Source organism: Mus musculus, chromosome 9 (genome assembly GCF_000001635.26).
Source record: "Mus musculus strain C57BL/6J chromosome 9, GRCm38.p6 C57BL/6J".
NCBI classification, from domain to species: Eukaryota; Metazoa; Chordata; class Mammalia; order Rodentia; family Muridae; genus Mus; species Mus musculus.
In genome coordinates this window covers 123,113,225-123,138,126 of record NC_000075.6, presented here as the reverse complement: position 1 = coordinate 123,138,126, position 24,902 = coordinate 123,113,225, and the positions used below count along the sequence as shown (strand labels likewise).

Below are 24,902 nucleotides of genomic sequence, written 5' to 3'. Positions count from 1 at the left end.
AAGTGTTCTATGACCCTGGCTCCCTCACTGCTGTCCCAACGTACAGAACCAACTTACCTACAAACTGGAGTTTTCCTCTCTCACCAATTTTCCCAAAGAGCCAGAGGAAGATGAGAGGTGAACAGGGGGGTGGCATATGAATCCGGGTGCCCTGTCCCAGGCTTGTGCCCATAGTACTGCTGTGGTAACCTCAACATTCATTTTTACTACCCATGGGCACATACAAAAGCACTAAAAGTGGTCACTGTCCTACACAGACAAAGTGATCGAGTGGAAGCGGTCCTTGGAACCGAGGCTTGTGCACCTCATTCACATTTGAGGCACCTCTCTGCACCACCACCGCTAATCACTCCTCGTGGGTACACAATGGGCACAGGGCAGAGGATAAAGCCTGTCTCCTGCCTTGTTGGGTAACATGGCATCTGTTGTGGCATGCACTGGGAAAACACAACAGCCCAGCTATGCTATCAGTAGGTAAGCAGCTTCCCAGGGACACACAAATCCAGCTACTTCTTTGCAGGGATGGATGGACCTGGTCACACGAGGGAGGGCCCATGCCTGGGCCTCTGAAATTAATGCACGAGGGCTGCAGCCCACACTGCTCTTTCCATTAGATGATAAGTTCCTAACACCTCGCCCTATTTGGCTGACTCAATGCAGAATGCAAATACCTCTGGCTGAAATGTTCTCCATGAGTCAGCTCCCTCCCAAGGGCCCAGTAAGACTGATTTAGGAGCTTTAGCTCTCCTGGAAAACACACAAATACTCCTGTATGCACGAAGCCTGAATTCCACCATGCTGCACTGTGAGTAGACTATCTTCCTTACTGTCCCCAGACAACTAAAGCTGGCTAGTAAGTCAAATGACAATAGTCCTTAAGCAGCCTTTATAGTGCTGATACAACACGGCCATCTTATGAAACATCAGGGCGGGGTTATAAAACACAAAGGAATTTGAAAACAAGACTGGAGTCTGATATGCCAGAACATGCCTGCAACCTAATCCCGAGCAGGAAGACTTGGAGTTCAAAGGCATCACTGGGCTACATAAGACTCTGACTCAAAACAAAAGCAGAAAAATCTAAGAAAGGTAGGATAGGATGGGGAGGGACCCAAGTGTCCACTAAGCCCCTGACCCAAGGAAGGATCTTCTGGGTCTCTTGGCTGGCAGGACCTGGTAAGGTTACCTGGCAGGTACAGGCAGGAGGCCTGGGCCCTCCTCTGTGGCCATGGCTTCCTTATTCCTGACCCTCAGAAGCACCAAGTACACGGTGGGTGGGAGTGGTTTGAATTGATTGATGATTGATTAATTTTTGTGACACGGTTTCACTATGTAGGTCTCACTTAGCTAGCCTGGAATTCACTATGCAGAGTAGGCTAGCCCCACACTCATAGTAATCTACTTACTTCTGCCTTGCTGGTCTTGGGATTAAAAGTTTGTGTCACCAAACCTGGCACTGTGATTTTTAGTGCAAAAGTTTTATAAAGAAAAAAATAATTCACAAAATACTTACTGCAGGAGCCAGGCAGTGGTGGCGCACGCCTTTAATCCCAGCACTTGGGAGGCAGAGGCAGGCAGATTTCTGAGTTCAAGGCCAGCCCGGTCTACAGAGTAAGTTCCAGGACAGCCAGGGCTACACAGAGAAACCCTGTCTTGAAAAACCAAACACCAAAAATAAAAAAAAAAAAACCCAAAAAACCAACCAAACAAAAAAAACCAAACTTATTGCCGGAGGCTATTTCTTTAAAGCACTTTCTCCGAGGAGTCTGATTGGAGACTGGGTCTTGTTAAATTGTCTCAGCTTGAACCCTCCCCAGTGCAAGTATTCAGTCTATGCTACCATGTCTAGCTCCTGCAGGGTCTTTACTTCAGTGTTTGCTGTCATTCTCTCGTACTTTAAAGCAGGCAGCTCCCGACTCACTTCAATTCCATCCTGGCAGCAGACTGCTAAGCAGGATGGTGTCTTGGTATAAAGCTGGAGATGCTAACAACACCAATGGACCAAAAAAAATAGACTTTATTTTTACATTTACAAATGTGGAATTAAATTTTGACAATTAAGAGAAATATATACAAACCAGTGTCAATGAAAAGTGAGGCAACCAACGTGCAGTGGAGAGAAATCACCCCAGGAACCCGACTCTCGGCCTCTTGGGCCCCAGGCTTTCTTCCTTGTGCAGAAGGCTCTGCAAGGACACGTGCAGCACCTTGCCCACTCGCTTGCTGCTCTGTAGGATGACAGGGACAGGACAGAGGTCACCTGCTAGTGAGGTACAAACTGACCAGAAGCCCCCACCTGCTGGCTAGTCTGCCCAATACCTACACATCTGTCTGCATCACAGAACTTTTAAAGCAGCTTTTCATTTGCCCTACAAATTAGGTATACATTCCACAGAGCTACACTCCAGCTCACTAACAGAAAGACCAGAACAGTCTTTCAATAAATACAACATGAACTCTAAACCCCAACAGCATCACAGTTACACCCTGGAGATCCTCTAAATACACCAAGCATGAAGGGCCAGGGAAGACTGCCCAACCATCAGTGCTCCTGTGGCCACGACAAACAGCCACATTGCCAACCAAAGCTGTCCAAGGCACTGTTTTATAATAAGGATAAAAGACCACAGAGAACCCTCCGGCTGAAGAGCAGACTGCCAGGCCATCTTACTAATAAGCCATTCCTAACTCAGCTGACAGCAGCCTCCCAGGTCAAGTCTCAGGTGCCTAAGTCTGCCCCTTGGCTACCTGCAGAGCTGCATTAGAATAGAACAGGTCAGACTACCTACTACTTTAGCCATTAGCACCCAAACAGCAGACAGGCTAGAAAAAAACAAAACAAAACAAAACTAAATAAATGCACAGAATGTCCCAAACCCCCCAAATAAAATCTTTGATATCTTGGCTCCAGGCTCATGAATCACTTTACGATTATAATGTATCAACCTCAAGTCTCTACTGAAAACTTTGAGTGTTCTCACAGCCTATGACTGTGACAATGACACTGGATTGGATCTTAGTGTCAGAGAGAAAGGCACCAAGCCTACAGACCCCAGTCCCAGGCCAGTCATAACCTTTGGGTCTATCCTGGTGCCAGCTGTCATGTGAGATGAGCCTCCAGATATGAAAACTTATGAAAAGATTATTGTGGATTAGAGTTCAGACTCCCAGCACCCAGTAAATGTTGGGCAGATGTGGTAGCAAACTTGTGATCTCAGCTTACAGAGAGCCAGAAGCAGGGATCCCTACAATAAGCTGGCTGGCTAGATTAATGAGCTCTGGGTTCAAGTGAGAGATCCTGCCCCAATACACATAGTGGAGAATGACTGAGGAAGACACTCAGTGCCAACCTCCGATCTACACAGACACACACACACTTACATGAGCAAGAACCTCCCCACATGCACACTCACACATATGCAAACATGCACATATGCATGCATACACACACAAACACACACATCCTCCACTACAGAAAGATGTTCAAGTCTAACAAACAGGTGGTCTGACTACCCATGCAAATGAAGGTGGGAGAAAGATAAGAAGAGGTAAGAGCAAGGACAACAGGAGTGGAGAGCAGAGGCCACAGCCTGCAGAGATAAGTTGTTCTTTGAGCCACATTTGCAGACCCCATTCTTAGGTTAGGGAGGCCCAGGCTCAGCTCACTGATGGAGCTAATTTCCCAACCACTGTAACCCTGACCCTAAGCTCTTGGCAAATACAGGCTGACAGCCCTGGAGGCACAGCTACAACACTTCAGAGAGACCTGCTTATCTTTTACATGCCTCAGGTTCTTCATCTCAAAAAAATGTGAATAACTATGGGGGATAACAGATTGGGAAAAACACTAAGTTCCTGGCATGTAGTACACAATAAATCTTTGCTATTGTTTAAAACACCTGTATTTCTGTTGCAGGATGCTTGATTGCTCTGTGAATCCTGAGATTATGTTATTTACTGAAAAAACACAACACAACAAAACAAAACTGTTTCTAGTTGTGGTGCGGCTCAGTCCTTAGGACATACCTTTAATCCCTTTGGCTAGAATACAGACATGACCTTAGTACACACCTTTAGTCCCAAACAATGAAGGTAAAGTTTGTAGAAGGAAGCACCCATGTTTAAAAGTGATGTCTAATTGAGTGGCAAAGTGATGAATCAGAGAAAGAGCTGATAAAATAGGATATGTATAACTCTCAGTAGAAGAGTGGCGAGGGAAGCTACTTGGGGGCAGTGCAGAGAGAGGAAGGAGGCAGTTTTACCAGGACAGTTGTACCAGAGACATGTTGCAGAGAGAGTTAAAATAAGCTAGACACAGGTGAAGATGGAATGGGCTGAAGAATGATAAGGAGCCAGAAGATTAGAACAGAGTTAGTCTGAGGCCAAGCAGAGCAATTAAGAAAAGCTGAGAGAAGCCAGTTTGAATCAATCAGGTTAGAAAGAAGTTTGAGACAGAATGGCTGAGTTGATTAGCCAGCCAGTGTTCAGAGAGAGCAAAGAACCATTAGCTCATTCAGTAAGTCTCAGAGGCTGAAAACATCCTCGGCCTAGGTAAGACTGTACAGGGGCTGGAAGCTTTCCAGGACGAGGCCTAGGTTAGCAGACTGAGGCAGCAAGCTTCAGAGTCAACAATCATTCTGGCACGTAAAGGACACTTTTACAGATTTCTCATTCAGTCCTCTGGGTGAGCCCTCTCCAAGGGAAGCTTGAGCTCCTCCTGTCTGACGAGGTCTTTGGTAGGACTCCTACTGCATTCTATCTGTAGAGAAGCCCAACCTAGGTTGCTTAGCAGAGTACAGAGAACAAGAGATAATGGGCACCAACTCACCAGTACTTCTGCCCCTCGTATTCTCAGAGCTGCCATCCTTCCCTCCCTGCAGGAGGTGCCCCTAAGCCTAGGCTGGAATGCACAGCCTGGGAGACAGGTCTTCACAGCTTACACTTTGGTGTGGAAGCTTGTGTAAGAAAGCAATGAACTATGGATGGGGCAGAGTATAGAGTGCTCTTCCCACAAGATGGCCGTCTATAAAAACTCACAAACTGTAATAAGTGAGGGCATTTAAAAGCAAGGGCATGAAGGGGATGCTCTGACATGTCGGCATTATCTCTGTGGGAAAGACAAAGGCCTGGGAGGAATATTCTTGGCTCTTGCACATGAGCAAAGACAACAGGGCCTAACATCAGGTGGATTCTCTCGCTGTACTTCTATCTGTTTAAGCTAATGGTAAATGCCAACTCATAGTTTGCTTGTTTTTATAATAAAAATGAGAAGTGCTTTGTACTACTGTTGAGCTCAAATGTCTGGAGTTCCTGCATGAAGGTCTAGGGAATAGCTTTTGCTCCTCAGAGACTTAGTCTTGTTGGCCACAGGTCAGGGTGACACCTGGGTCCAGCCAGCACACTGCCACCACGTCCTGTTATGTGCTCTTGGAGGCCACAGGTCAACACTAGGTGTCTTCCTCTATCACTCTTTACCTTCATTTCTGAGACAGGGTCTCCCTGGATGTGAAGCTCACCCCTGGTTAGCATGGCTGGCCAGCGAGCCCCAGGTTCTACTTCTCTCTGCCTTCTAGTACTGGGGTTACAAGCATGCACCACCCTGCCCAGTTCTTTATGTGGGAGCTAGGGATCTGAATCAGGGCCTCACGTTTGTGAAGGAATTGCTCCACTCATCGAGCCATCTCTCCACCTTTGCCAGCTTTCCCCCAAATACTTGCAGGTTGTGAAGAACTGGGATAGGTCACTCTTTTAGTGCTGGTCTTACCTACTCTCTCTTCGGAAGGGACAGGAATTCAATTCCTCATTCTATAATAATTATGTGACTCTATACAGTCAAAGATAATGCCCTCAGATACTCAAACCAAAATGCAGCCACTAGGGATTAGTGGAGGAGAGACTTGGTGAAGATAAACAGTCACTAGCAGGGCCTGACGCCCAGCCCAAAGCTCTACCCACTATCTCACCAACGCTCTGCTCTCCACACCCAACTTGGGGTCCTAGTGTGTCAGGGGAAGACACCTGGGTGATGAAGAGGTAGGAAACAGCGAGCTCCCCGAGCCAGGCTTGCCCCAGCACTGTGGCCTTACCTCCATCATCTCGAAGATGCTCTCAGGATCCAGGCTTCCTTTCCCCACTTTCCTCATGCATGTCACTACTCCCTTGCTGGTCACTGACACCAGCAAGCTGGCCAGGGAACAGGCCTCCTCTTGAAGTGTGGCATCTACCACATGCCGGCAGCCAATCTGTAAAATCAAGGTTGCTTAACACACAGGTGAAAAATATACCAGAGATCCCAGACGCCCCTGACACAAAGCCTACAAAGACTATACAAGAAACGCCTTCTCAGATCTTATTTTAAATTCTGCTCATCTGGAAAATGCTGGAAGGAATGCTCAACACTGTCATCATGGTTCATTGCATGAATAATAAAAAGACAAAAGGGAAACAAAGGGCATGAGACCACAGACAGCTCATCAGGACAGAGGCCAAGAGGCCATGTGCCATCTTGTTCACTCCAACAGTGAATCTAGAGAGCCACGCTAAGGGGTAAGATGACACCATCCTCCAGAGCTCTGTTCAGTCCCAACACCCTGTGAGCACTGTAACTCTGCTGTTCACGTACTTGATAGAAGCAGGTCTCAAGCCTGCAGTGGTCCTCCTGCAGCAACCTACTGAGTTCTGGAATTATAGACATGAGCCACCATACCTGGCTTCGTTTTATTCTTATATTAACAAGTCTCTGGTGTAATCAGTCACAAGCCAACACAGTTCTGAGGCTATGCGAGATGTCAGACTGAGCTCTGCGCAAGCCATGCCTGACACGCAACAACCAGGACCTCAGTTCTGAGATATGCATACCAGGGTCCAGCTACCTTGGACTCTGGGGTAAAGCGAGTTCATGAAAATGAGCACAGAGCACTGCAGGGCTGCAGAGGGAGAGAGCCCCACTGCTAGCGAAGCCCTCTCTCGGGACTCATCACATCACCTGAGTAGAAGGCAAAGAGAGCACTACATGATGGTTTATAATGTAACTTAATTATTAGATTTGGGTTAAAGCTGCATCTATACAGCGTGTACAACTATAACCTCTCAACCTATGAAGTAATCTCATAGGCCAGGGTTGGAGGAGACCCAACTTCTCAGGGAAAGTAGTACTGCTAAGAGACAAGCTCATACCTTGCACAGGGTGACAATGCAGGGGACATTCTCTACACTCAGTCGGATGCAGTCATAAGGATCGTCAGACAGCTCAATGTCCTTTGCCCCCTCTTCATCCTCCAGAACACGAACCCTTGGTATCCTGGAAACAGGAGTAATGAAAACTTCCAGCCACTGGAAGGAGGAAGCTAACCTCCTCAGAGATTGAGAACACGAGTTGAAATATATGCATTTTACAAACCCCTTTCCTGGAGCGCAACACTAGATAGCACCTCTTTCAACACTGAAACCATTTTAGACAGTACAACTCCCTTGCCAGTGCTCCACGATGAGCTCTACACAGGCTCACAGGACTGCTCTTTAGGAAGACTCACCTTGTGTTGAAGAGAGCAGCTTTTACAGCAATGGAAATAGCATCAAACAAATTCCCACCACATTCCAGCAGCTGAAAGAGAAAGGCACAGAGAGGAAAGAAAAAGTCAGTGTTACCTTTCGCCAAGCATTAACCCAGCTAAAAAAGATTCCCAAGCCATGCTGAATATATATTTAAAAAATAAAGGCATAAAACCAGGTGTGGTGGTTCACATCTATAATCCCAGAACCCAGGAGGCAGGGGAAAGAGTCTCATCATAGGGGTGAGGCCAGTTAGGGCTATACAATGAGAGTTCCAGGCCAGCCTGGGATAGAGTAAAACCCTGTCTCAAACAAACAAACAAACAAACAAACAAACAAACAAACAAACAAAAAACCCCAAAAAACAAAACCAACCAACAAACACACAAACCAAAACCAAAAACCACCAAAACACAAACAAAGCTGGACACAGTGATGCATGCCTTTAATTCTAGCACTTCAAAGGCAGAGGGAGGTGGATCTCTGTGAGTTCAAGGCCAGCTTGATCTACATAGTGAGTTCTACAATAGCCAGACTTACACAGTGAGAGACTGTCTCAAAGAACAAACACAACCAATTAACCAAATAGCCAAACTATAAATAAATAAATAAACAAATAAATAAATAAATGAGAATAAAGATAAGAAGCTGGGCTGCCCCCCTTGGCTAGGTGAGTCATGAAGAGAGTAACATGCTCCCTAGCTGTAGTGCTGCTAGTCCATGGCTGTGGTTACACAGGCACACATGCAAGGTCCTACTGCCCCGCTGAAGTGACAAGGTTCTCACAAGCAGCTGGGTCAGTACCTCAGCAGTGACTGACTTAACTTTTCCCCAGATGGTTGCCAACTGCACTGTAAACCTCACTCTAGCCTTCACTATCAGATGACCAACAAAGGATACTGCATGTATGGACTCGGGGACACTTCTGGTATGTGATTAACAAGGCACATACCCACTGCTCAGACCTTACCGGTATACACTGTACACTAAGTATAAAAGCCCAAGTTTACCATTGGTAGTCTCTTGCTGCCAAGGTCAGAGCCTATATCACTTGGAAACAGACAGCAAATCTACCCTCCCAAGGCACCTTTACCTAAGGTTCTGGGGAAAAAGTCAACAACCAAACTCCCCAAGGAGATAGAGAAGTTACACTATAGAGAATCTTTACATACTGTATGGAAGCATCATTTGTCAATAAAAAAGCCTATAGCCAATGAGCTGAGACAGGAAATAGGAGGTGGAACATCTGGCAGAGGGGAGACAGAGAAAGAGATAGAGACAGAGACGGGAGGGGTGGGGGAGAGGAGAAGGAGAGGGGGAGATTGAGATGAAGATTAAACTGGGAAATAGACATGAGCTATTCACTCTAGACACGGAAGAAGATGGTTCCATGAAACCGAGGACCAGGTAACCCAGCAAGTTTCATGACTTAGAATAGACTATATGGGCAATGAAGTTATAAGCTAGTCAGGGAACAAGCAAAGCTTTTAGTCTAGGCATTTATTCAGGAAATATTAAGCCTCAGAGTCATTATTTCTGGGAACGAGCGGATGGGTGTTACAGATGGCTTTAACTACACTCCATGTTGGGAAGTCAAGAATCTCTCTCTCTGGATTTGATGGGCATGTCATGTTTATGTATTTGTGCATCCATCATCCCTTCTGAGAAAGACCCTTAACAACGCCCAGCTATATAGAAATGCTTATTGCTGACTATATACTACTTAAGACCCAAATGAAAACTCTGAAACTAAGAATTAGATCTGTTTCTCAGGTTTTTGAGAAACAGCCCACACACATTGCCGAGGGTCTGCTCCTACAGTTACAGGTGAGCTCGCAGCTCTTCCTGACACTGCAGAGCAGCAGCCTCTCATCCCCAGAGGTGCCTTGTTAGTTACCATTTTCCTGCCATAATCATCTACGTTTATATGGAGTCTGAAAATACTCAGCAGCAGTGAGTTCAGGTGATTATCTATCCTAGTCAGAAACACAGGAAGGAGCGCACTCCAACTCTACTGAACGTGCAAGCTTCCCTTGGAAACATCCTCCTTCTTAGGTGTGGCCTAGAGCCCAGCTCCCCCTCCGAGTAGGCCAAGTGCAGTCAGTGGCCTGACACTGGCTGACTTCTTCACTTCTGTAGGTCTGCTCCCCACGGATCAGAATGAGTCTGGTTCCTTCTCTTCTCTAGGTCTCTCGTGTGTACTCACAGAAGGATTGGAAGGCTTAGAAAAATCAGTGGAAAGAGCTTATTCCACACAAAATGCCAACCTACTAAACTCAAACTCTACATCTGTTTGGTACTACCCAGAGGGTCCTTGTTGTTAATTCCCTGATAACGCCTATGGGTAATTTTAGGTACAACTCTGTTATGACTACAACTTTATTATAGAACAGTGTTACATGTACTACTTATTAATGTTTTGCATTTATCTTGTAAATAAAAGTATCCTAGGAGACGGTCCCCTCCCAAATACTCTGCATGCTGGGAATGGGTGCTGAGAACACCTTTCCATGAGGAGGAAGGGTAGAGGGAGGAAAAGAGACCAAACCAATAGGTCTTCCTTCAACAAGGGTAGCGTGACAGGGACATTGCAAGGTGACTCACCAGCACATCCACATATAGAACCCAGCAGTGCTCTCGAGGACTGATGCAGAGGGACCTCAGGTCTACGCTGCTCTTGTTGTTAAATATCCGGTAGAGGGTGTTAGCAATCTCTGTGCCAAGGTCATCACCTCCTCGCCCTTCGAATTCTGGGGTAGCATTGGCTGAACTACACAAGGCAGCAACAGAAAAAGTGAGTGAGTCTCTAACAGTACAAAGACCTTGTTCTCTGAGGAATGCTAGAGAGCCAGTGTTGGGAATATCACACAAGGACCAAAAGCTGAGAGCTGTCCTAGCCTTCATGAGGCAAAAGGGACAAAGAGCGAGGTCACTGAAATGAGACATGGATGGCCCTGGATGGCCCTGTGGGTCTACAGGTGTATGCAATGACTGAGACCGGCACTGTGCCCTGCACCTGGCAGTGGATGTGACAGGCCTTCAAGCAGAGGAGAAAGAACAGATCGGTGGCAATGCAAACCTCAGCTGATATAATGAACTCCTCAGAGGAAAAAGAACACTCATCTCTGGCTGGCCTGTGAAGCTAGGAAGCCTCAAGACTGCGAAGTATGGATTAGTAGAGAGGTCTCTCTACACAGCAGTGCAGTGTCAGTGTCAGGCCCTTGAGAATGATTTAGGAAGAGAAAAAAAAAATATATATATAATATGTATATGAGAGATAGTAAGACAGACTCCAGAACGAGGTTATCCCTGTGCTGAGAAGGAAAATGAATAGAAATACAACAATATGCTGGTCTGTTAAGCAAGGGGAAAAAATCCTTTTTTGGACTCTTGATACTTATGCCCAATTACCTTCACAAAGAATTAACAAGAGCTCACACAAGCTACTCTAATATGACTCAAAGGCTTTACAGGACTCTTCTGAGAGTTCTGTGGGGACTCAAAGCAGCCTATTAAGTCTGTGAGGTAAGCACACATCACTCATCTGTGTAGTCAGCACAGTGAGGGCGAGCATCAGCTCAGACTCTGAAGTCAGGCCTGGTGGGGGTGGTGGGGATATATGTGGACGTATATGTCTGACTCCTGAAGGGTAAAGAAGCCGCAGACTCCGGAGAAGCAGGAATCAAAGCAGCACGAGCAGAGAGGCTCCAGGGAAAACAATGCCAGCGTGGTGACCCACAACTGGGCCCAGGCATTGATTTAATGCTGAAAGGATCTTACTCAGTGGTATAGTCTAAGAACAAATCACAGAGCAGCATTTATTGTATAATAATTCTGATTCTCTAATTACCTGCTCTTTCCTTCCACCATCAGCAAGTAGAACCCAAATTAAAGAGCACAGAGAAGCTTCACTGCTGCCATGGCAACGTGGTAGTTCCCAAACTCCTGTCAGCCTCAGCCACGACAGTGAAAAGCAGCTCTGTTATGGAGGAACAGTCAAGACCATGGACCAAACTTTTCCACAGACAGCAACATACAGTCTCTTTCTGACTTTAACACCAGGCAGGCAATATTAAGTCCTATGTGGTTACGTGCTCGACATCACCCACACAGACACACAGGTCTCAGTGTGCACAAACCAATCATGGACGCTTGCCCTTGTCTCTTATATTCACTGAATATCACAACAGACACATTTTCAACTTCCTAGCCCCAGGGTAAACCATTAATCTTCTACACTGTTTGTCTACACTCATCTGTTCACAAAGCCAGGTCTCATTATTTCCTTGGGACTAAACAAATTTGAAGTAAATGTTATCCATTTAAAACAGCCTTTTATTTTTGAACATACCACTCTTTTAGCATAGCTTACAAGAGGAGGAAGATTAGAGGCTTCTGTAACCATGGCCCAGTACTACCTGCATAGTTCCTAGTTGTAGGGTAGTCACCTATAGGTACCTCTATAGAGGAAGTACCGCCTACAGAGGAGGCCAAGGAGAGAGGAGGTAAGTGTTTAGCATGGGGAACTGAGAGGTGATAGAGAGATGACTCAATGGTTAAGAGCACTGTCTGCGTTTCCGGAAGACCCAGATTCAATTCCTAGCACCCATGTAACTTTTACAAAAAGTTTTTACTGTGACTACAGTCTCAGGGGATCTGACAACCTCTTCCAGCCTCCATGGAACACCCAGACACATAAAAAATAAAATAAAGCTGGGCATGGTGGTGCACACCTTTAATCCCAGCACTCCGGAGGCAGAGGCAGGCGGATTTCTGAGTTTGAGGCCAGCCTGGTGTACAAAGTGAGCTCCAGGACAGCCAGGGCTACACAGAGAAACCCTGTCTCGAAAAATCAAAAAATAAATAAATAAGTAAATAAAATAAAAAATAAAGGAAGGAAAAAGCCAGAGTGCCTATATTCTGGCAAAGAAGAAACAGGCAAGGTAGAGAAATGAAGATTCTGCCCTATCACTGGGACTAACACAAGGACCCTTTGCAACTGTGCTGAGCAGAGAGGAAAGGGCCACAGAGACCATCTCTAGGGGATGAAAGCCAAATGCCCTCACAGGTAATGGCACACACCCAAACAAAGGGTCCACACAACAGTGAGCAACACATTCAATAAGGGAGACACTGGCATTTCCCAGGTCTGATTAAAAGCATTTTAATTCCTTTGGTAGCAGGGTGTAATGGCATACACCTTTAATCTCAGACTCAAGAAGGCAGAGACAGGTTCATCCGTGCCTCCATCCCTCCCCCCTCCCCCCCCTTCTTGATTTTTATTTTTTTTATTTTTTTTTTATTTTTTGAGACAGAGTTTCTCTGTGCAACCCTAGCTGTCCTGGAACTTGCTCTGTAGACCAAGCTGGCCTTGAACTCATCTGCCTGCTTCTGCCTCCCAAGTGCTGGGATTAAAGGTGTGCGCCACCACTGCCTGGCAAGATAATGTCTTTCCTCTGGAAAAATAAAGTACTACATAAGAAAAACTAAAATCTTACAGGTGGTCTGTGACCTATAAGGCCCAAAGGAAGTAGTCTCATTTTACAGGGTAGCAAATACAAACAATTTAATAAATGTTTACTATGCCCTACACACAACTCTTAGCACTTCAGATGCTATTTTGTTCAAATAGCAATTCTAGACAGTGCCAGCTGTCTTATCTATATTTATTTTATTGGTACTGGGAAATAAAACTGGGATTCAAAAATGCCAGGAAAGCTCTTTACCACTGAACCACACCCTTACTCTATGACACAATTCAGATGAGGAGTTGTGTAACTTACTGTAGATGAACAGTGTCTAATCAGCTAAGGGTCTAACTCAGGTATCTCAGGCCCCCGACAGCAGCCACCTTCCCATGTTACATACGCTTTGCTTTGGGCTTATATTTTTGTCTCTGATAAAGAATGGGTGTTCTTATCATGAGACTTATCATCAGACCATAGGTGTGGTCAAAGAAAGCAGTCCTGAGAAAACTTTCTGTTAAGTGAGAGAGAGACAGAGAGACAGAGGGAGGGAGGGAGGGAGGAAGAGAGGGGGAAGGGAGAGAGAAGGAGAGAGGGAGAGAGAGAGAGAGAGAGAGAGAGAGAGAGAATGAATATGAATAAATGAGAATGAATGTACAAGGGCTGGAAATTCCAGGCTTCTACTTGTATGTATCATCATGGTAGGTCATAAAACCAAATGCTCTTAGTTACCAAACTAACTCAGTGTCTACATAAAGCGTGCTCCAGTCCCTCTCCCAGAGCAAGAAAAACAGCTCAACCAGTTGGAAGAACATGGGTTCTGCCAGCTCTCCACCCTCCTGACTCATCCACTCCACCCTGCTCCTGCGGCCTGGCATATCTTTGGCCTAACTGGCATAGGGTGAGATCAAGGCGACGTCTACCTAGAGTGGGACTCCAGACTCGGGACCTTTGTTGCTCCCTTTGCAACCACTATAGCCTGAAAATCTATTCAGCCAGGGGACAGGTCAGGCTGCTGCAGAGAATGGCTGACCCTGGCTGACTCCTTTGTGTGTAAGCACTCATTTCTGAGACTACAGAACCTGGGTACACCTCTCTGCTTTGTCACCATCTCCAGCCCTTCAGCCAAGAACGGTGTTCTCCTGACAGGTAGAGAACAGATATACAGTTCTACCCACCAGATTTCAAAGACTCAAATACATGTGATTATACTAAGAACCAGTTAAGATCCCAGAGGGAACTAACAGATACTTGCCACACTGGAACCCAGGAATGACAACATTGTCCTGGATTTCCCAATTACAACCAAGCCTTTCTTTTCCTAGGTCCAAAAGCTCTGATCAAAGTCCAAGCTGAGCAGGGACTCAGTGGGATGCCACCTAGTGGCACTCAGGGCAACATGCAACTAACTGAATTCTTTCATCCTGGCTTTAGATGGAAACCAACTTAGTTTCAAAGTTCTCATTTAAGATGGACTTTTCTCAGCTACTACAATCAAGGCAAGGACCCATGAAAGGTTTAAGGTCCACTTTGATTCCAGATTATGGTAAGTGCTGCCTGGAGTTGCTGGAGTTGGGTAGGGTTAGGTAGCTAGTACCCTACCAAAGGGCTGAGACATATCAAGATGTCTCACCACCACTCACAAGAAGCAGGCCAAACTGAGGCAGTGAAGAGCTACCTGGGTCTATATTATCATTCCAAGGAGACAAACATGAAGAGAATGAGTTAGCAGAAAAGCAATTAGCTTTGAGAGACCAGTACCACTGAGAATTGAAATAATAAGAACCTGGAAGTTGCAGATCAAGCCGGGCTCAGAGTGGCAGGAGGAAGCGCACACCAACACCAATTATAATACTTTCCTCCCACTGGGGAGCAACTGTTACAGCTGGCAGATAGGGGCTCTCCAGCAGAGCTCTGCAGCATGTGGTATCTATATTGCTGAGCACATTCACAGGCACCCAAGAGCCATTTCTGTTTCCTAGGCAGCAAGAAAGGGATTGGTCTCCTCAAAGTCTCAAGTGAGGTTCTAGTACAGATGGCAGCCTGCAGGGCCTAGCAAACTTTCTTCTCCATCAATCGAGGTTTTGTGATTCTTACGGAGCCCCAGAAACACTGATAAGGGAGGACAAGGAATGGATTTACTTGTGCTATGGACCCATCCCTGCTTCTGTCTCCTCTGAAGATTTTTTTGTGTGACTAAGGACAGAACCCAGCACCTCCTACATGCAAGGCAATCATTCTACTGACCCATACACCTCAGCTCCTCACTGTGGATTCTAGGCAGGCACTCGTCTACTGAGATACACCTCTAGGCCCCCCCCCACTATTTTTTTTCCCCGAAACAGGATTTCTCTGTATAGCCCTGGCTGTCCTGGAACTCACTCTGTAGACCAGGCTGGCCTCGAACTCAGAAATCCGCCTGCCTCTGCCTCCCGAGTGCTGGGATTAAAGGAGTGCGCCACCACGCCCGGCCCTCCAGCCCTCTTTTTTATTTTTATTTATAGTAAAGAAGTACTGGAGGTTTATTTTAATGTAGGCTTAATCATGAAGATTAGGATAAGATTTGCTAAGTAGAAAGCAAGGCACACCCAAGAGTACAGGCGTGACTCTGCTTCCAGGGCCAACCACACTAGCTAAGCCTTCTAAGAAAGCTAGAATTCACTACCTTGAGATTATACATCTTGACAGGCTTCAGAACTCCCTGGAAACTGGAGCTCCTAGTGAGGTCCTCTGAGATTTAGGAGGAAATAGACCAGCAGACAGCCATTCTCAGCCAGGTCAGTGAGGCTGCTTTATAAACTAAATTTTGAAAGGAAGCAGTGCAAAGAATATTGCCACATGGGAGTCACCCTTCCTTGACAACTTGGATAAGATCGGGCCAAGCATAGCAGGCTCACCAGCCACATTCTCATATTTAGATACACAGCGTACAGTGAGACTTCTGTGAATTCTGGACAAAGGAACTCCATCTTGCAGCAAGCCACTGTATTTCTGCATGTCATGCTGCAGGAAAAACATTGTACTTCCCATGTTAGACGGTGTCTCCCGAGACCAATGGAATAAGGGTAAAGATGGCCCACAGACAAATATAACTGTGCCAGAGTTGAGTTTCATTTGTACTCAGGCTGTGTGAGTCCATAGTCACCTCAACACTAGGTACCTCTCTGGACCCAGATTTGTATCAGTTTTGCCAAAGACTTAGACAAAGATGAAACAAGAACAGGTAAGAACAGGGTCAGTGACTTGGGGAAAATGCAGCCATCCACAACTATCTTCCACTCCCTAAGCAAGCTCTGTTAAACTCAGTTTACTCACAGCTGCTGCTGTGAATCCCAGGGGAGAGAGGGGACATATGTTAATCTTATATCTCCTGGAAAAAGTCACAAATCAGAGTCCAGTAAAATCCTTCCTTCCCTCCACCCAGCACCTGAGTACACTTTTTATAATGTAGCCAGCATGCCTGTGGTCTGCTCAGGAGGAGTGGGGCAGAAAATAAAAAAGGAGGGGAAGGAAAAGGAAAAGGAATGGAATTACGGCTCTTCTGTCTGTAAATAATGGAACTTGAGATGAGGCCAGGGAAAGAGTCCTGCTTCCTTCAGCAGCAAAGGAAGGGATAGCACCACTATACACCAAACCTGCAGGATGAGTCAACTCCAAGACAACCCAACTGGTGAGAACAGCCAAGCAGGAGGCTGCTGGAGATGGGGGTGGAGGATGAGGTGGAAAGAAAACTGACCAGAAAGATGAATGTACATTCATTCTCCCAAGCTCAACATCCTTCTTAAACTGGTTTCTGCATGCTGTAGGAATCGAAAGAGCAAGATACAGAGTCAGATCTGCAGTTTTGGCCACTTGACCCTGGGAAGTCTCCTCCTCTCTGTAAACTTGATTTGTCTTTTTCTCACAGGAGTCCAATGTGGATCAACTTCTGTGTTTGAAAATGAAGACAGGAAGACTAACTACCATGTAAACATGGCCCTCCTGTATGGACAGGGCTGACACAGTGGCCACTGTGCCTAGACTTTGCTAACTGGTCCTACGCTTTTCTTCTGGGAGTCTAAGCTGTGGAACTGTAGAGGGTCCTTATGGGACAACACCCACTGAAAATCCTGAGTGTAGAATCTCTGAAGGGCAGAAATGTCCAAGTAAGTTGCCCCATCTACAAAGCTATGGCAAATTTCAGCCATGTGTACAACTATATGCTAAGTCTATGTTCCCTCTAACATATCTAAACTCGGAGGAGGTCTTAGGGCTACAGGATACACACCTAGACCTAGCAGGAACCAGTAGGGGATCTAACCCATAGAATGTTTGCTGATCTGGAGGCAGTGGAAACTGGGAGAATGGAGCCTAAAAATGAGATGGACTAAAGTCTCATGTGATAGCTAACTTTATTCAGTGCATCACGCAATTTATACCTAGAGGGCTAAGAAAGGTCATCTGGGTAAAGTTCTCACGAGTTCAAGCTGTATATAATCAAAAGGACAAGCTGCACGTGGCAAAACAAGTTTTTCCCCCATAGAGGCATATAATCAAATAACAATAGCCAGTTGTGAAGAATAATCTGAAGTAAGCTCACTCTTATCTGCTGTAGCTAGGAGGCAGGAAAGCACAATCCAAGAACAATCCCGTGTCTTTGAAGAAACTGAGGTCGCAAGACTCTTATCTTGGGTTCCTGGAGTTTTCTCACAAGCACTCAGAATTCCCTACACATTCCATTCTTGGACAGTGTTCAGACAAAGGCCCTCTGCTGTCAGCACTAGCTTCATTCGAGAAGCAAGGCAGGGATAGAGGTTGAGATGAAGCCTTACAGTAGGAAGTCTCCATCCTGGGGCTGGAGAGCTGGCTCAGTGGGTGAGGACTTGCTGCTGTTGCAGAGGACCCTAGTTAAATTCCCAGCACCTATGACTGTTTGTATCTTCAGCTCCAGGGGATCTAATGCCCTCTTCTGGTCTCCAACGGCAGGAGGCACACGTGTTGTGCAGAGATATTTACACGAAGGCAAAACACTCGTACACATAAAATAAAACAAAACAAAATAAAATAAAATAAAATAATTAAACGGGGAGAGAAATAATGCTTCTGAATCCCAGGGGAGTCCGCTGCTGCCTAGGACCTGCTCTGTTTTCACTCTTCCTCATAACCACGTTACCATCCCCTTTTCTTAGAGGAAAAGATTCAAGTACAGACTGAGGCCACACAGACTGGCCAAGAGCTGGATGAGATACCACGGAGCCCTGGTTCTTCCCAACACGCGTGTGGCCTGCGTCATGGCTACTTGCCCAGCATGCCAGGCTATGTGGCTGATTCTGAGCCACCTGTCAAGGAAGTGTTCTCTGCAGAGCAAGAGCAGGAAGAGAAACAGGGTATTGTGGACCAGACGATCGATATTACCTGTGCTTGGTGTTTGTCGAGGCACCTTACCATTTGCAATGTCACTCGACCCTCATAATGACCATATGCTGCGCTTCCAAGCTGAAGGCCTTTTTCACTCAGAGAAAGAAAAGCTTAGCAAGCATCAGGCGATTAAAACCAGGTTAGGTCCCCTAACTGCCTGGTGAGTAAATACCTCCTGGATAAATGAACGACTTAATAAACATGACAGGGCTCACTTTCTGAATCTTCTTCTTTCAATCTTTTTTAGGGTGTGTGTGTCGGGGGGAGGGGGAGAGCAGAGATTGAATCTAATGCATCCTACACGCTATGCAAACACTCTACCCCAGAGTGACATCCCAAGGATTTCTCTTGCTTAAAAACAGCCTGCGTAGTACTGACCAGTCAACAAAGAACTCCAGGTAGCCTTCATTCGGTTTCTCCAGCTTCGGTGTCCCCATTTCTGCTTTCACTCCCACCAAGATGTCTGTGTGACCCTGTAGACACATCCAAGAGTCCTTCTCAGGAACAACCACACTCCTCTTCAAGACGGCTGTGGTGTTTCGGCTTGGGATATGGTATTCTAAGATGAGGAGTGCTTTGGGTCTGGAAAGATGTATTCTCCCCGTATGGCTTGGGGACACTGGTCTCCTCAGGACCAATGTGCACCCCCTCCCCCAAGACAGCAGGGCCTGTAACTGATCCATTTCTCCACCTGGGTATGAACAGTGGCCACAGAACTTACCAGCTTGACTCTGGCAGACCCACTGGTGTTAGACACCACATCAGTCTCTACTTCAACACATCGGTAGTCCTCACAGCCACGGCCATCCACCCGAAGGTCTTCCTAAAGGAACAAGGTTCATGATGTGGTCCCAAACTCAGACTCCCTTCCAGAAATACACAACCTCCTTTTGTCTCAGTGGTTCACCTCAAATTTTGTCCTCACACTACTAACAATACTACCAGCCCAATATAAGGAAGAGACTCAGTAGTGACTTATCCTACAGTTAATGATGAGAAAACTATGGTTTCATGTCAGATGTGCCTTCACTACAAAGGCCTGGCATGTTTGGATATACAGAATACATGCATTAAAGCAAGCAAAATGGAGACACAGACACACAGACAGACACACAGACACGCAAATCTGTAAGGCTATGCTTTGCTAAAGCTACAGACACAACTGTCTCAACCTGAGCCCTGTTTACTCCAAATTTGTTCTACAAGACCTGTTATACACAATCTAAAACATTTAACCTTCTAAAATAGTCAACAAACTAATGCAGGTGAGCTACTTGTTTCTGTAATGAGGAGGTAGGTAGCACAGCTATGTTTATTCCCTTAGGTACTATGACTGCTTTTCCCCCATTTGCTGAAGGGAAATACACAAATTCCCACCTATCCTTTACAGAACAGTGTGTTAACCCTGTTGTATGAGAAGTTTCCAGGGTAGCTACATGCTGCCTGTCCCTTATGCAAATCTACTTATGTTTTTCATTGTCTACTTATAACAGCACAACTCATAGGTATCTATTTTATGTTGTGCTATAATCTGATATTTGTCACTCCCAAGCATGTTGGTGTCTTTAGGTTGGCTTTGTGCCTTTTAATCCTTTCGTATTTCTGACAACATAAAATGTTCTAGCCATTAGTTAGTTTTCCCTGCCCTTCCCCAAGGAGCTCTGGTTCCTCTTACTGGCAGACAGTATTCAAAAACCAGGATATGGGTGCTAAATTTGCTGTGGAATTCTAGAACATCTCAGCAAACAGAACTAGAAAGAATATATACCAACCATCAAGTCTTCATTTAGTTCCCCATCTATCAAGAAGCCAGGAGTTCAAATCAATAGCTCACTTCCCACTTCATGTTCACAGTTCATTCCAGGCTTTTTCTTATTTGTAACATTTTTCTCTGAGTCCCAGTACCAAATCTCTAGAGATGGAGGTAGGGAGAAACCTGGCTGTCATTATCTATCCCATATTTCCATATACCTTTTCCCTGAGTATATACATTGTCTCAGGGCTGCTAACCATTCTCCCGGGAGAAATAAACTTTGCAGTAGAGTACAGTTAGATACAATGTCTCGGTTTTCTTCTCCTCACCCTTCCTTCCCTTCCCTATAGTCACAGTATTTATTTGTAAACCCAACTCCTTTGCAACATTTATATTTCTGTTCCACTGAATCCTGGTTACTTTTAATTTCTTATTTACTTTCCCAGGGTTATGGAATGTCACTGTGACTCCTCCAGTCAAATAGCTTTGAGTAACAACCTCTTCCCTTTATCTAATTATGTTCTTTCCATACCCCCCCTCTTTTCACTTCTTTCCCATCTACTGCCAACAATTGGGTTTCTTATTGAAATCCAGTTTATCTTGTATTTCCTCCGTTCAAATGAGCAGATTTTTTTTTACACCCTCCCCTTTTAAATTAAGCATTATTACACAAAACACACATTTGCATAAATCTGGCATTTGGACCCCTCTATTGAAACAACTTAGATTTCTTGTAATAATCTAGTGTTGGGGGTAATAATCCCCTTTACTTATATGAAGGGTGGCATATCATTTTACATGTTTTTTAAAATTTTTATTTCCTTTATCTGTATGAGTGTTTTGCCTGCCTGTGAGCATGTGTACCTCATGTAAGCCTGGTGCCATAGATGTCAGAAGGGCAGCACTGTATCGGCGTAAGCGAAGCTTCACATGGTTGTGAGCAGCTGTGGGTTCTGAGAACTTACCCTGAGTTCAGTGAGAGTAGGAAGTGCTCCTGTCACCTTTCTAGGCCCTACACATTCTTTTTACACTTGTCTTTCTTCAGACACTTAGGTGTACACCAAGGAAAGCCAACACACAGCGCACACAATAAAATGCCCCAAGCCATCTCACTAAGCTCTTCCTCATTCTTCAAATACCCTTGAAGGCATTTTCTAAAACTAGATGCATTCATTTTATTTTATGTATGTATGTACACGTGTGGCACGTGTGTGTGCTTGATGCTGGAGGAGGTCAGAAGCAGTCATCAGATCCCCTGGAACTGGAGTAGTGGATGGTTGTGAGCCACCAAGTCAGTGCTGGAAACAGCTCTGCAAGAGCAACGGGTACTCTTAATCACTGAGACATCTCTCCAACCCACTTTTCCTCCCTGCTTTTCTTTCTTTCCCCCTCTCTCTTTCTTTCTTTCTCTCTTAAACAAACAAGCAAACAAGCAAGAGGCTGGAGAGACGGCCCAGTGATTAAGAGCACATACTGGACTTCAGTTGGGTTCCCTGCAACACCAGCTCCAAGGGAGTCAGCGCTTCTGGCATCTGCTGGCACCTGTCCTCACTTGTGCACATGACAACACATAATCAAAAATAATAATGAACTTCATCAGGTTCTCAAAGAGGGTGGATGTTCTCCAAAGGAGAGGGGGAAAACAAAGAAAGACTACTGCCATCCAAGACTGAAGGATCCGTTCTGAAAGTCAAAAAGGAAGGAAACAATTTCTGGCATCATGATGGCATGGACCCTGACCTTCAGCACAGACTAGAACACTGCAGACTGGGGGCTTCTGGATGCTGCTAGCTCCTGGTGACTTGCATAGCAGTTACCCACATGATTGTAACAACTCTGCTACTTGGAAATGGTATATGATAATTGGTGCTACTACTTCAACATACTCGGGAGGGTTCTAGACTAGAAACAGTTCTCGAAGGTGACCCTTCAGTTACCTTGCTTTGACATGTCAAATACCTTGACATTTCTTACAGGGGACTTCAGATTTAAGTGTCTTCCTTCTAGAAAATAACTTTATCTGGCCTAGCATTGCAGGCCCAGTCACAAGAAATGGAAGGTAAAAACTAGGTACCAATTGTTATTTCACTTTCCAAGTTCCCTGAGCAGCTCTGCCTCTCTTTGGAAGGCTATGGCTCAATAAGGCCACAGACATGGGCAAAGGTTTTCTGTGCCATGGGTTTTTGAATGGAAAGGGCAAAGGGCTAAGCAGGAAATGTGCTGGGGATTAGTTCCAGTTGTGACTGGTCAGACTGACTTCTCAATCTCATCACTGAAGACCAGACTCAGGTAAAGATCGAGCTAAAAGAGCTAGAAAAGGAGCAGAAATACAGAAAACAGCAGCTAAGCTATGCCTTCCTCCAGCAGCCAAGAACAAAGCAATGACACAGCTTTGACAGACCCCAAGAAAGCCTTGTTTGAAAGCCTAATCAACAGCCCTAGCCTGGTCTGGCTATGAGGCCAGCTTTAACACCTACTAGGACAGACCAGCCAGTTGGAGTTATAGCTCTGTAGCAGCCACCTGACTTACTATCCACCCTTAACAGGGCCAGAGGTAGGTGTGTGATCCAAGGCATGCCACACAGGGGGTGACCAGCTGTATTTGTAATGAACCACTAGCAGCCCAGACCAATTCTCTCAGTGAAATTGGATGTCTGATCTAATTAAAAGTTGTTAGACTAGTGCAACAGGGTGGCACACACCTTTATTCCAAGCACTCAGGAGGCAGAGGCAGGTAGATCTCTGTGAGTTTCATGACAGCTAGAGGTAAATCCGTGTCTCAAGAAACCAAAAAGTTGTTAGGCCATGATGTGATTGAGAAGCCAAGCAAAATTGAAGGGGTTGGGCGGGGACGATGGGACAGACTATACCAAGATGGAAGGGAAGCTGGACAGCAAGAGACCACTGAGAAAGGATACAGTTTGGTGAAGAAAAGAAGATGATTCACCAGAGAGTCACCAATCATTATGGTTCTTATGAGAGAAAGTATTATAAAGCTCTGGATGGAAGATTTCCAATTTTTGCAATGAACCCACTTTTTCTTCAGGTCATTTAAGATTTCCTGAACCTGTAGAATTTAAATCTCATCAGCACTTAATGTGTCACCATGAAGACTAGGGATATGGAATGACAGAGTCACACTTCTGGCAAAAAAAACAAAAAAAAATTAAAAACTCATCAGCACTTAATGTGTCACCATGAAGACTAGGGATATGGAATGACAGAGTCACACTTCTGGCAAAAAAAAAAAAAAATTAAAAACTCATCAGCACTTAATATGTCACCATGAAGACTAGGGATATGGAATGACAGAGTCACACTTCTGGCAAAAAAAAAAAAATTAAAAACTAAAAGGGAAGCCCCACCCCTAGGATTGACTACTTTAACATTCCCATACAACCCACTGTGCATATACCCCACTATTACTAAACCTGATCTTGAACTAAAAAGCTAATGAGTTGTGGGTTTGGATTTTTATTACTCAAGTTTAATATGAAACCTAATGACTGAATTTTGGCATTCCTTACTCTATATGAAGTAGAAAATAACAGTATGTCATATGATTTAGAAAAGAACATGCTTTCACTTGCATTATGTAGTTTAAATGGTAACAGGTCACCTTACTATGATGACTACATCACAAGATCAACTGTAGGGACAAGGCTTGTAGAATACTAGATTATGGTTGCCAGGAAACATTCTTCACTTCTCTTGAACGTTCAAAAGCAGGACTGAGCCCAGATCGCGGTAGTCATTGTAGCTACCCAAAGATCTAAGCGCCCCACAAGTAAAACAGGTAAATCAACAATTACACCATAGACTACCAGTCTGCTTTGAAAAATTCTTCTCAGCGGGTGGTGAAAAGGCATGCCTTCTGCCAAGGCAGGACTGATAGGAGTTACACACCAGCCTTGGATATAAAGCTCTCCTCCTCAAAAAAAAAAAGCAAAAAAACAAAAGGGTTGAGAATGCGGTTCCATGATAGAATGCCTGCCTAGCATGCACAAGGCCAAGAGGTTCAACCTCCAGCACCGCCAGAAAGAAAAACACTCCCTATTTTTCTCTATTTGTAAGACATGTGTGTGTATATGTCAGCGTGATTTCTCTTAAGATTGGGTCTTTATAGCTCAGTCTGGCCTTAAACTCCTGATTCTCTTGTCTCCACTTCCCAGCTGCTGGGATTACAGGTGCCAGCCACCAAGGTCTGGAGCATGCTAAGCACGCACTCTATTACCGATGCATTTCCTTCTTTCCTGTTTTTAGGGGGTGTGTGGCGTGTGGTGTTTGCTGTCAGAATTTTAAAGTCCTTTTCCCCCTCGGATACACGGCCTCTGTGTGCAAAGTCACCAGAGTCCATTCACGTGCCGCTATTCTGATTACAGGATCTCGGGCACTGCACTCTCAGGTCGTGCAGAGGCCACAAGGACATTCCTTCATTAAACTGCAGCCTCGGGAACTGCCCGCCCGCCGCTCCCTGATGAGCTAGGAATCTCCTCCATCCCGAGAGCTGTGGACATCTAGGCATACAGGACGCACACTCGCTGCAGCACTAAGCCTCGGGCGTCCGTCCTGACCACGTGGCCGCCCCGCACCTCCTCCCTGCGCAATATGGCCTGCACTCGCGGCCGCCACCGCTACCTGCACTCCATGAACGATGTAGACCTTCTCGGCCTCGCTTAGCGCCACCGACGCCATGCTGCTCAGCTCACCGCGCGCGCTGGCGTGTCATCAGCTCG

General features: G+C 45.5%; 1 protein-coding gene across 3 annotated transcripts; it reads right to left on the bottom strand.

The window, feature by feature from the left end:
* Positions 1-1,997: 1,997 nt before the first annotated feature.
* Positions 1,998-24,896, bottom strand: Exosc7 (exosome component 7). Of its 3 annotated transcripts, NM_001081188.1 has the most exons (8): positions 24,805-24,896; positions 19,135-19,236; positions 18,792-18,886; positions 10,156-10,321; positions 7,533-7,603; positions 7,177-7,300; positions 6,087-6,242; positions 1,998-2,228 (listed from the first exon to the last, which is right to left on the bottom strand). In NM_001081188.1, exons 1-8 carry the CDS (start codon positions 24,859-24,861, stop codon positions 2,124-2,126), a joined length of 876 nt encoding a protein of 291 aa, NP_001074657.1. In that variant the 5' UTR covers positions 24,862-24,896; the 3' UTR covers positions 1,998-2,123. The 3 variants fall into 3 exon arrangements, with proteins under 3 accessions (NP_001074657.1, XP_006512270.1, XP_006512271.1); XM_006512207.4 differs by lacking the exons at positions 18,792-18,886; positions 19,135-19,236; positions 24,805-24,896 and adding an exon at positions 11,402-12,243; XM_006512208.1 differs by lacking the exons at positions 10,156-10,321; positions 18,792-18,886; positions 19,135-19,236 and having other exon boundaries at positions 24,805-24,888.
* Positions 24,897-24,902: the final 6 nt, after the last annotated feature.

Bases quoted from the DNA above. Each gene is read 5' to 3' on its own strand.
- Exosc7 (NM_001081188.1), bottom strand. From the start codon at position 24,861: ATGGCGTCGGTGGCGCTAAGCGAGGCCGAGAAGGTCTACATCGTTCAT. The intron at 18,887-19,134 runs GTAAGTTCTGTG...ATGTGTCTACAG, and splicing joins GGTCTGCCAGAGTCAAGCTG to GGTCACACAGACATCTTGGT. The intron at 2,229-6,086 runs GTAAGGCCACAG...GTCATCCTACAG, and splicing joins GCATCTTCGAGATGATGGAG to AGCAGCAAGCGAGTGGGCAA.